This window comes from Pelecanus crispus, chromosome 5 (genome assembly GCF_030463565.1).
Source record: "Pelecanus crispus isolate bPelCri1 chromosome 5, bPelCri1.pri, whole genome shotgun sequence".
Taxonomy (NCBI): domain Eukaryota; kingdom Metazoa; phylum Chordata; class Aves; order Pelecaniformes; family Pelecanidae; genus Pelecanus; species Pelecanus crispus.
Window position 1 is genome coordinate 22,519,933 of NC_134647.1, and position 13,337 is coordinate 22,533,269.

General features: G+C 37.0%; 1 protein-coding gene across 1 annotated transcript in view; it reads right to left on the reverse strand.

Moving 5' to 3' along the window:
• Positions 1–13,337, reverse strand: part of STK39 (serine/threonine kinase 39) — a 104,215-nt gene that overhangs the window by 20,366 nt on the left and 70,512 nt on the right. Inside the window, exon 14 of the mRNA XM_075710886.1 lies at positions 721–773. Within this exon, the coding sequence (XP_075567001.1) occupies positions 721–773 (53 nt within the window). The remainder of the gene's footprint in view (positions 1–720; positions 774–13,337) is intronic.

Here is a 13,337-nt window from a genome sequence, read left to right on the forward strand (position 1 = left end):
TATAAAATGTGTTCATAGTTCAAAGGTTGCTTATGTAACAAGGATGATACCTTCCTACTCAGTGTATCAGCCTCCTGTGCATTTTATCCCAGTAATACTTAGTTTTCTTCAAATAAAAGTAAGTTTTACGAGTTCTTACAACTCTTAGCATTGAAAAGCCAATACAGTTCTACAAGCATGCAGTAGAGTTTAAAGTTTCAATGCCAGAATTTCTTTCTGGTGATGATACCAAAGCTAGAGATGCAACTCAACATTCAGTTGAAGACAGCACTTGAAAAATGGCATGCACTTCATACTCATTAACAGAACTTCTTTTATTACAAAGGGGAAAGGAACTCAAGCATTACCACCATCACCACAAACACCTTTATGGCTACTATATTCCGTTTCCTGGCGATGTTTTCCAAATGTGAAAATGGAAATTCCAAAGCTGTAAATATTGCTATGCAAGATCTTATATACCACATACATCATTTCAATAAGAAACAAAATTGATAAAGTATACTGTGGATCAAGTCGTCTAATATATACTATATATTATGCAACCTTGTCACTAGAATATACATACATCTGCTATTCTTGTTCAAGTGAAGTCCAATCTAAAGCTCTGCGCAGTAGGAAACATTCCAGAGAAGCAGTTTATATTAACCATAAGCAGTAACCAATTTCCAAAATACCTTTTTGAGCAATAAGAGAATGATTCAATGGAAGGAGCCTTACCTCTGCCTGGAGTAAACTCAAACCGTATGTCATTAAGTTCTTTCCTGGAGTTCCTGAAAAACATTCAGTGTATACATTAAAATGTAATGAAGAACAGAACAACTATTCAGTTCCTACACCCAAAGAATACCTACGGCATTAACAAGCAAATTTTTGTAGTGTGAATTTCATCAACTTGAAAAACACTGCTCTCCCAAAGCGCCCAGACTGGAGAGACTCCACTGCATTTTCACAGCAGTATTTTGGGGAAAACTAACAGAAAGATATGCTTAAGCTGAAAACTGCTTTCAGTAACCTAGAGAATCAAATAAGGTCCTCTGATAAATATCTTCCTTTTTATCTTCAAAACACACTCTGCCATACTGACTCTACTGGTTCAACATAGTCTGAATAGTGTGTTTTACCCCTTCTTCTCCAACAGTAACACAATATTCACTTGGACTTAAAGCTCCCTATCTGAGATCACATGTATAGAGATGCTTGTTTAAGAGACAAAGTATCTAGTAAACATTAAATGCTGAAAAGCAGTGTTTGATGCACAGTGTTTATAAAGCTGTTTTGAAACGAGTAACTTCTTTCACTGACCACCATTGTCTCAGCAGCAAGGTTCTATCTACACATAAAATAAGCAGCAGAGTGTGAAAGCCAAAGGTTTCCTGCCTTCCCATTTGTCACAAAGACTGCTTTAACCAGTTCAGTGTATTACACAGTCATAAGGGACTTAATACCTACGTTGAAGAATTCCTTTACACTCTCATACTGTTCTCCAAACCTCCATTCGTTGCACGTTTCCAGCTTCAGTTTTAGTTAATAATTTCTACCATCAATAAAACATTAGCCTCTTCGCAAAATAGATGTCCATCTCATTTTTGGAAACGGCAAGCCAACTGAGCACAGGGATGAACTTAATTGCTGTAGCATACTCTTTTTCCAATGAATAGCTCAATCCTCTTGAAAAGCTAATAGCAACAGAATGTGTTTTGCAGTCCATTATTCTTCTCCTCAGCAAGGAAACTGTATGCAAGCTCATATTTCAGCCTACCAGGCCATGAAGTCTTGCTGTGGGAAAACTAAATCCAATAGGCAGGCATACTCAGCTGTGACTTACAGCTATTATCACTTGCTAAATACTTATAAAAATATTACAGAGTCAAAAAACAGCAACATGCAGGAACACAAAACCCAAAATGATTGGCAATACAGACAAGAGCCAGATAGCAAACCCTGAAAAATAAGTATGCCACATGCAGTGCTTAAAATGAAAAGTACTCATTTACTGAATATACTGAATGCTTCAAAGCTGAAGGAGTTTCAGGTTCCCAAAATTCTATCCAAAATAAAAAATTATGGGAGCTTAAGACCACTAATACAAAGCTGCAGATAATGCAGCTAGCCAGGTACAGATTTACGAGGCTCATTTATTTCTGTTGTAGAAATCTGCTGCCATTATATGGAATATTACACACTCTATTTGTATTCAACAGAGAATTAGTATGAATCTCAGTTCTTTCCTGATGGAAACCTGGATGACTTTTTGTTAAAAAACAAATACCCCCCCCCAAACAAACAAACCAACAACAACAAAAAAAAACCCCAAAAACCCACAACCGCAGACACCACACCAGATACGACCCATATGAGTTCCGTTTTGACAATCCACTTCTCTTTGCTGAAATTTATTATATCTAATAAACTTGTTAAACTTGCCGCTTTCCAAAAGAGGGAAGATGGACAGGAATTTAGCATTCTTCTTAAAATACGTTTTGACTGAAGGTGGGATGCAGCTCAGACTTCGGTACTCATTTCCTGCACACACTTTTGAAGCAGCAAATCAAGGGAATAAAAACTTTATCTCACACCTTTGCAGAAGTAAACCAGAAAGTTTTGATTCTTATTAGCACCTATACTGAATTGCTCCAGCCTACATATCTTTTTCCAGAGTCAAACACTAAAACCAGCTGAGAAGTAATTCTGTAGATTTCACATTCTTAATCTACCTAGAAACTAATACATTATGCTCTCAGATTATATCTTTCCACACACCTCCCATAAGTAGAGCATCCACCATATAAAAAGGCACTAAGTAATTATGAACTCTCAGGAAAATTATCAGCTTTCTAACAGACTTCTACAGCTATGTGAAAGACCAGCTGTTCCTGATACAGACTCTTTCCTTGAGCAGGATGCAAATTGGGTGTGTTTTACTTTGTCTCCAAATTGTAGAATATCCCAAATAGAAAGTTAATGAGTCAAACCTGCTTATTTAAGTGAAGGTGAAAATTCAAGGAAAGTTGATATGTACTCAGCCATCCAACTTTGCTGTCTGGAATTGTTACACTGTGAACTATTTTGAACTTAAGACACTGCTGCTTTCTCTTTAATGGTACACTACTATTCAAGAAAGCAAAACAAAGGAAGTTTGGCGAGATTAATTTGCTAGAAGCCTGTAAGTGCTTCTGCTTACGGTCCCATTACCTTCCAGACATTTATTGATTTCCATAAATTATTTATTCCATTATATATTCCACCAAATAGAAGATGCACTTGACTTCTCCCCTAAAAGCTCTTCATGCTCTTCTCCAGTCTTCAGACACTTCTCTGGTTCTAGTTACTGTCACTGTTACTGCAAATTAGTTTGCTAGTTCCCTTGATACACTTTGGTGACAACTGTTTAGACTTGTTGATTTATTTGTAGGCAGAGTTTCCAAACAGCGTTTCATTTGTTCCATTGGAGTTCTCTTTTCGCTTACATCCATTACACTCTTATCATGCAGCAGCACACACAGACTTTATTTCCGCTAAATAGAAACAGGATTGGAAGAAAGGCACTTAGTATCTTTGTGATTAATAATTTTATCTTCCTCATCATTTCTTAATGGTCCCTAGTTTCTCTAATGCATTTCTGAAAAACTTACTTCTATTTTAAAATGCAAACTCAGACCTTTTTGCCATGTCTTATAAAACCTCTTATTTGCTTCTTGCTCTGTGCCATTACAGACTAATATACCTTGATTATCACGGATAAAACAAGCCCATCTTTTTAAAAAAAGTAGTAAATTTTAAATACTTTTGTGTATTGTAGCACACCGCAATTTGTTAATTTCCTGCAGGTTGCTTTTCATTATGCAGCCACCTCCAACAGGAGGAATTCCACAGAACTGCTTTGAATAAGGGTGACACCAAAGCATGCCATGCTAAGACCTTTTGGCAGCTATCTTTCTTGCAAAGTAATTTCAGAATTTAAAACTTCATGCTTTATGAAAGCATATTTTGCAAATATTCATTATAATTTTGTTTTCGTCAAGACCACTTGATGTGCACACTAAGACTGCTAGATCTGATTTTATAGGGAATAATGCTTCCTCAAAGAACCAGAAAAAGCACATGGGCCAACTTCATCACTTAGCACCTCGCCCACAAACTTAGACCATCCTGTCATTATGATGTGAAACAAAGATGCTCTGTTTTGAAAGAAATGATTTGCAGAACAACACTGATATTTACAAAAATCAGGATTAGACAACAAACAAATTATGCAGCTGTTCAGATTGACATGGTTCTACTGAAAAAATCCTAAAACATGAAAGATATTTCAGGCATTTGCATTTAAAGACAAAGCCTTTCAAATAATTACCTACCTAATGATAGTGTAATTCCTGCTAGAGTCAACTATGTTCCACATGCTTGATGAAAGATCTATATCGTTGAATTAAAATAGGAAATCATGTTTGTGTAATGATGCAACTGGAGACATTAAATGTCATTATTTCTTTTGTCCTTAAATGCGGGATGTCTATCATGTAAGTGAGACTCAAGAAAATTAGATGTCTTGGAATTAAACTTAAGGTCTTCTCATGCTGGGATAGCTTGATTATGTATCAAGCAGCAGATTTTCATTCTTTTTTACTACTACTTTTTTTTTTTCCCCCACAAATTTATCCACCACTTCTTATGCTGCAGTTAAAACTGAAACATCAGCTCCTATTTCCCACAAGATTCAGCATTTTCCATATAGCCCTTAGGAAGAGTCTGTATTCCTGGATGAGATGCATCTTACCGTAGCTGAGTAACCGTATAGTCTTCCTTCCCAAAATAAGAAAAAAATTCTCAAGAAAGGTAAGCCAAAAGAAGGGTGTGCGCACACGTGTAAGAACACGCAAGTTTTGTCTCTGCATTGCTTGCTGAATTTTCAGACTTCAGCTAGTCAATCATCACACGTGGTTTACAAAGACTGATATATGGAGCTGAGTGTCCAAGAACGCAGGTGATAACAGAATGGTAATCAACAAAGGTGACTTGTGAAACAGTACAGAGTACATATACATCACATGGAAACTGCATCATTTATGGCTTTTGGTGAGTTACAGCAGAAGCAAGATTCCCTGGTTTTTTTATTCTCTTCTTTCAGATGGAGTCAGAAACCATAGATCACAGGCACTCCCCCATCGCCACCTGTTCCATCACTATGTCATGTAGACAGTGAGCACTGTCTAGACAACACTACAGGCACTGTAGACATCCATGCTTTCAACCCATGGTCACTTACTCCTGCTGGCATTTCACAAATACATCCCCTTCCATGAAGCTTTTTTTATTTTCTTAAATACTACTTTTTAATTCAATTGTTTAATCATCCTTTCCCATCCCTCCAATGGAAAACTAATCCAAAATCTTAGTTCTCATCATCCTCATTCTTGTCCACTTGCATATGTAAAATTACACTGCTCTACACCAACGTTATCCATCTTGGATGCTAACCATTCTTTTCATTAGTATATCATTTTTCTATATTATGGTTGTCCAGTCCTAACAAGGCATAGGAATATTCTCTACTATTTCTATGGACTGACAAGTGGAAGCAACAAAAGATAGAGCTCTGCTGGAGCAAAAAGTATTCACTCTTACTAGCCCATTTCTTCACCACTGAACCTATTTTAACAGACTCCAACATACAGATGCTGCAGCTCTGGCCTGGGACACATTCTACCTTCTCTTTCACTTATTTTTCCATATTTCTGCATGATTAAATTTAAATACATATTATATATATATGAAAGAAGAGATATATATCTATAGCCATCTCTATTTATATATCTTCTATCTATCTATATATAGATAGATATAAGAAGGAAGATGTATCTATATATACATATCTTCCTTTCTTCATCTTCTTTTTCCCAAGCTCCAGTTGAACCTGGAGGGCATTACCAGTCCAGGAGAAGTAAGTGAAAACATTTTAAAAAACAAACAAACAAACCCCAATGAAAAACCAAAAGCTGTGCTTTATGGTATGGTCAACAAAATAAAAGCTCTGCCCAGGCAAGGGTCCTTGGTTTGCCTATGTCGGGAGGTAGTTAAGAGGCCAGAGTGCCTGCACCATTTGTAAAGAACAGGTCACCTGGTAAAGGGGCACTCCCTGCACTTTCAGGGCCTTGCCAGCATTGAGGAGGGCCATGGTCCAATTAACCAAATCATAAGAAAGCAAGCATTCTCAGAAGAAAGTCAGAAGAGCGCTTATTTCTTCCACCCACTTTTCAGATCATGACTAGTTATAACTTAGCAACAGAACTGATCTACATGTTAAAAAGAAAAAAAAGCGCGTCGTGTGTGCTCCCTAAAATGGAGAAGTTTGTCCATGGCTAGTTTTGTCAAACCCTAACAAGTCTGGTTAGTAGAAGAGACAACAGCAGAATACATATTCTTCTCTGAAACCAGAAATAAATTAAGTCTTCAACTAAAACTGGAGACACTTTATTATGAATGGCACCATAACACACAGTGCCACACGGCGCCCTTCACCAAACAGCCTTTCCCATCCCCATACTCCTACAAGCCCTATTCGCACCAGAACAGAATCTCCCCCACCATCAGGGACTAGTGACACTGGCCAAGTCTAACTCAGTGTTCTTTGACAAAAAAAAACACACACTGAAAATAAACATTACACTTATCATACTTGTACAAAACTTAGGTCTCACAGATGCTCCTCCCCTCCAAAATTTGAACTGCATTGAAACTTACCACAGAAGCAAACTAAGTTAGAATGGAAAAAACAAGACAGCATAGCTTAAGAAACAAGGGCAAGCAGTATGGTATTTGCACTGCCTCAACTGTAGTTGCTGGTGTAATTTAAACCACAGAAGCGTTTAAATGACTTGTTTATTTAGACTGCAGAGAAAGCAGAAGTTCACATCAAAATGGAGTGGACTAATCAGTGATAGGTAGGTTGTACATCCTAGAGCTGTACTCATGCAATTTTCATTGTACATCTCTGGGGCAAGATCTTTGTGTGTACAATGCAGGAAATATAATTGAGCAAGAAACACAGAAGACTAGAGCTTGCACATTTTTTTAAAGAAATTCTGCTCACATTTTTTCCCTTGCTATTCAAATGCTGGAGGGACAAATGTTATTTGGCCACACCAAATGTCATTCAAATTCAAAAGGTCATCTTCCTTCTCAAAATAACTTGTCATCCATTTCTCACTTTCACGTACTTAAGGCATAATGCACAAGTTAAACATGGTTCCCTTTGTAACCTAGCCTTTATAGCATCAGTTTATTCCACAAGTATTGTGTTTTTCAGTCAATGCCCTGTATTATACATGGAGAAAACTAGATACAGTAGCAATGAAAGAGATGGAAAGAGCACCACTCCATGAAAACAACTCTGAGTTTACTTTCTCAGTGGGCAATAACTTACTAATTTTTTTTTTTTTTTTTAAACAGCAGAATTTACTTTGTGGCAAGCTATAGACCTTGATTCAAGGAAAATCCTGATTAAGTGATGCAGTACCCCTTTTTAAGTATTGTCTATTAAATAGCCTGTATTGAAGGTATGTAGTACCTGCTTCTAACCTCAGTTTTGATAATTTAAATCTTTGTTTCACCTGTATTTACAGAACACAATTAACATACAGAAAACAGTGAAATGCAAACTGGTGCTTTACTTTCAGTATTGCAAAGAGGATGCAGGAGAATCTTTGAAAGTGAATGTATCCATTGGTCCTAAATTTGAAGTTTGGCCTAGTACCTAAATCTTCTGTCCCTTTACTTTCCTTGCCTTGCAATTTTCTTATACACTAGCTGTGGGAATTTATCCATTCAGCTAGGGCAGGGAAAGCAAGAACACTCTCCTACCCCTACAAAAATCACAGCTCACTTCTTCCCCCCCACCCCCCTCTTTTTTTCTCTTCTGAAGTCATGGTACCTTGCATGCAGCAGAACCAAAACAGTAGTAATAGGAAGTCTGTTTATTAAAGCAATTTTGTGAATCAGAACTTAAAAGCTCCTGTGGGATCACATAAACACAGGAGAAGAGAGCATTTACTGTAGAGAAGCATTAGCCTCCTGAGGATTCACCACATGTTTATGTAAATCCCTTTCTCTCTAACACTTCCACGCTCAGTTGTCATTTAATAATCAATATCCAGGCTCCTCCATTACACATTACCCCACTGTCAAGAGCAGATCATGTCTGTTCAGCATTGTGGAGAGAGATGTTCTTCTCAACTTATTTTTAATGACTTCAGGTCAATTCTAGATTAAATGGAAGGGCATTTCTGTTAACTTTTTGCAGGAGCGGAACACATGCTTGAAGTCTGCCCTGCTTCCAGATTGCTATCAAGTAGAATGGGACTAAAATCTCTCTGTATTAGTAGAATGTAGTCCTGAAATGTATAGTTGTTTGAAGTCATTAAAACTTTACCATTTACTTCAGTGGTTCTGAAAAAACTTCATGGGTTTTACAACTTGCCCCCCTCCATATACATTACTGGAAGAAGGAAATAAGTTTAGCATATGATGCTTCAAGATCAAGTTATAGGACTAAAGTGAAACATACAAAACATTGCCACTACCATTTAATCTTTACATGTTCTTAGGTAAAGGGCAGACCCCTGAAATGATGCAACACACTTGTTAATCACTATACTTCAAGAGGTAGCAGCAATACTAATGGCAAAACACAGCCAAATGATGCTTTCAAGATTGAAAACCAGCCAATGTCACAATGAAACACTGTCATTTGGCTGTTAAGCTGTTGGAGTGAGACAGCAGTTACCTGTTAAAGATTTACCATTTGTATGCCATCTACCATATAGAAAAGGCAAGTGTACATTACAAAAAGCAGCCACCAAGTGAATTGTTATGGTCACAATTAGATCAGCTAAGAACACTGTCCACAGCTCCAGGGTAGTCGACAGCTCCTCCAGTAGGAAAGGACTTTACGACAGTTCTATCCATAGCTGACCAGTCCCAAGTTGCTTAAGACTTAAAAGAAATTAGAGTGCTTTCAATCTGGTAAAAATGGATGGGATATGATAGCAAAACTAAGAAAATACACAATTTGTGTGACAGAAGAAACACACGAAGAGTAGCTGATACACGCAAGTACCACCAGCTAAGTATGCAAAACCGTATTTATCATTTTAGAGGCAACATATGAACATTAAGTCCTTCCACTCCATCCACTGGTTTACAGCCCCAAGTCTTCATTCCTTGACATAGAAGTGTTAGAACTAGAGAAATTTCAGATATATCTATACCTAAACATGCTTTTAAATAGGGTCTTCTCTCTTTCTGCAACTGCTGATGCCAGAAGCTAAATCAAAAGAACATTATAAGCCCTTCAGTTTAACTTGTTACATTCATTCCCAGGTAAGTCAAACAGCAAACTCTGGAACAAACAATATTTTTATTTACCTCAATTCTTGGAGACCCATTTCTCTGCATAGGCAGTGAAAAGCAGTATTCACTTGCATCCTCTTTTCTGAGGCTTGCACTTCCTACCTGCTCTCACACATCAGCAGGTGGAAACAACTTAGACAAAGAGCTATCAGTTCTGTTGCTGCAGAGGGGGCAATATTAATCATAAGTTTTTTCCCTAAAATTATTCCTGAACTAGCACAAAAGTTTTTTAAAAAGCAGTGGTAGAGATTTAACTTGTGAAAAGCATCAATATTTTTTAACAAGTACTTGAAATATAATGAAGGGCAGTATGCAGTTATACCGAGAATTTATTAATGTGGTAAAATCTCAGTGCTTGGTCAAAACCAGAAGTGATCTAAAACTGACTTGTTCCTAGAAAGAACTGGAATTAAGTACCGATGACATTAATTATGTTAAAAAGCAAGCACCCTGCAGTATTCGGTGGGAGCATTTCAATAACAAAGAGGACAACTGCAATGCACATAATTTGATCACTTTGTTAAACATTACAGCACATTTTGGTTATGTTGCCTTTCTTGGATTTGCCAATAGTTGAACTTACCCCTGCCGAGTATACCTTTGAAAGATCTCAGTATTTCTTGATACCAAACATTATTGATCAGTGCACAGTTTGAGGAAGTCAAACCTGTATTAGCTGCATGACTGAAGCGATACACCATCTGCCTGACTGATAAGAGAGCAACTAACAGATTAAACATGCAAAGGCTTACTTTGTATGCTTCTACATGCCTGGTGCACAAGAAGAGATATTATAACCTGTTAGTCCAGTGACAAATTCTCCAAGTACAGCATTGTAAAAATGGCCAAAATGCTTGAAGCAAAGTTTCAGTTCTTTAAATCAGAAAGTGTGAAAGGCAGATCATTGCCAGGAGGCTAGGGGTACTTCAGAATACAGCTCTAGAAAAGTGATTTCATTTATAAAATCAAGACAAAAGACTTGCAACAAGTTCTACAGGAATATGTATTGTTTTAATAGAGACGTGTAAGTCCCCAAGTGCACAAAACAGGCTTTGAGGAAAGGCTCAAAGAAACTTTTTGCCCTACCCAAAGCAAAGAATTTTTTAAATATGTTGAATCAAAAACTCCCTGGATGTGTGCATCCTTTCAATGCCACTGGCTCAGAGTTTTTCACTCCTGATGATCTATCAGTACATTACCATCACAACCTGACTTGCAGGTAAACCAGAAAGACATCTGAGCCACCATAAAATTACAACAATCTGCATAACATCCGTCTAAAATTCATGGATCCCAACTAGCTTATCAAGAAGAGTGGGAAGCATGACAAAAAGTCTAAGCTTTGTTTTCAAATCTTCAAAGTTTTCATCTAGTTTTCCTGCCATGGGCCAAACTTTCTCAAAAGTAGCTTTACAATAAATAGGCTTCACTAGCAAAGCCTGCTCGTATGTTAAGTTCTTGTCCCACCTGAGTCCCAGTGCATGTCTTGTGGCCATTCACTGGCTCTACTACCGCAGCAATGACAATTGCTTTGTGGAGCAAAACAGGATCAATGAAATGAGTTCAGTTAATTTTGCCTTCCCCTCAAAAATATCAGAAGTCACAAACCAACCAACCAAAACCTGACTTCTTTATAGTGACCCAATACAGTTCCAGGAACACCCCTACATGTGTAAAGATGAAAGACAGAGAACCAGAACATTAGGTGGGAACAAGCAGCCAAACCAGACAAAATTATTTCAAATGGTTTCAACCCTGCCAAATGTACTACATCACCACATTCACAGGCAACTCTAAAGCAGATGGATGAAGATGAAACAGTGTGGCCTCTCAAGGTAAATGCGATGTCTTTAAAACTATTAGAAAAATATCTAATTAAAGTTAAATTTTGAATTATCAAAATGGAAGCCATATTACAGTTGATCATTAACATACATGCCATTAATAATACAAATAAAATTACTTTTAACACTGAGGCTCAATTCAAGCTTTAAACTATTTCCTTTAACATAAAGGAGGTTGGGGGTGGTGTTTGGGTTTCTTTGTTGTTTTTTGTTCCCCCTCTTTTTTTCTTTATTTTGTAAACAATATAATAAAAAGTCAGAATGGAATAAAAAAAGCTCTAGTGATTTTAAAATTTCAGTATCAGCAACATCCCCAAATGCAATTGCCTGCATAATTTACAACCACAGCTGTGCAGGTTAAATGCCTAATTCCTTGCCATCTAAATATTTAGACATGCAAATCTTCTTGATAACCTAAATTTAATAAGCAGAAACAATATATTGATTTCTTGGATCAATAACTATCAATTTCACATACAAAAGTTGTTTTGATAAACAAATATACCAGTTCTCTATTAAATAAGTGATGGTATAGCAAATGCATCCAGGATTATTTAGGTCATAATTACACCAAATTTTTAAATGTTTGATTTATTTTCAATAAAAATACAGCAAGGCATAAAAACATCCTTAAGTAGTGAATAAGAAATGCATAATTTACCATTTTTAAAGAGCAAGCTTTGAAGGAAATAATAGAGGTACAAACGGAAAGAAGGATTTGAATCAGTAGTTTAATCAAGGGTTCCTGCTTACTGATTCAGTCATGATTTAATCATGATTAAACAGGTTACTTAAATGAAGTCTCCATGCTGTGAAAATAAAATTCAGTTCAGTAACCATGTCCCCACACCTCCCTGATTCCCAGGGCAAGGCCTTAGAGGTGATGGCAAAGTAAAATATAGGGCAGTGCTCAATACTGTAATCACAGGTTATTTCAAGAATTTATTTCAAGAATTCTACAAAAGGTTTTGTTTACAATTTTTGTTACTGGATCAATTCCCAGCCTATAGAGAAGTTCTGTTACTTTCCAATTGCAAACCTACCACACAGCTGGGAGTTTGTTTATGAATTTTGTCATTTAATACACTGGAGAACAGAGGCCATTCTAAATCGCAAAAATGATGAGAAATACCTGCCCTTGGTGAAGGATACACATCAGCCCCACTTCTTACAAAAGAGACTGGAATGACAAAAGTTTAAGACACCAAAAAAACAAGGGGGAAAAAAACCCAAACAAACCAAAAAGAGAATCAAGAACTCTGGGTTATGCTACTGAGCCAATTATCAAGCTCATTCCACCTCTAGCCAAAGCAGATTTTAGGGTTTGCTTATTTATAGGGGCTTTTCTTCTAAAAATCTAAGCCTCAAGCTTAAATATTAACAACATAAGAATAGCTCTACTAGGTACCTCCAGCCAAATACATTTTTTCTGTAACTTTACATGTAATAAATTTTGTAAGAAAGAGGTCAAAGAAACAGGCCTACATGAAAGCAGGAAGATTAGCACTTGAGCTTCAGCTCAGACTAGCAAGTGATACCTCATCATCTATGTTCTGGCACGTGGAAGAAATCACATTTCACTGAAGTCCTAACAACTCTCCTGCTGTAGTGTGGCACAGGCAACAGCCTGCTACTAGGTACTCCTTTGACTTGTCATTCTGAATTGCATCTGCCTGTCCAGCTCCCCAGAAGATATACTCCTCAGAAAGGATCAAATAACACACAGTTTCAAAGTGTGATAAGCCAGCTATATTCACTGAAGAAATGTTTTTTTTAAGAAATACAGACACGCACAAACATTTATCTGTAAATAACAGAATCGGAGTGCCATTACATACAATTCCGCCTTCGCATTTTCTCTACATGCTATTTTCAATAAGATATGCAATAATATAACAGAAGTACCCTATTTGCCAGTGTATCAAGTAAAAATTTTCCATTTGCCCCTTTTGTTCTTCCACAGGCTTAATTCATCTAGTGCGCAGGAACTGTATTAAATTAGGTCCTGGGACATTCCAAATTACCATCAGTAAATTATCTTCCTGTCATAGGAGCTAATTTAACCATCTTAGATTGCTTCAGATA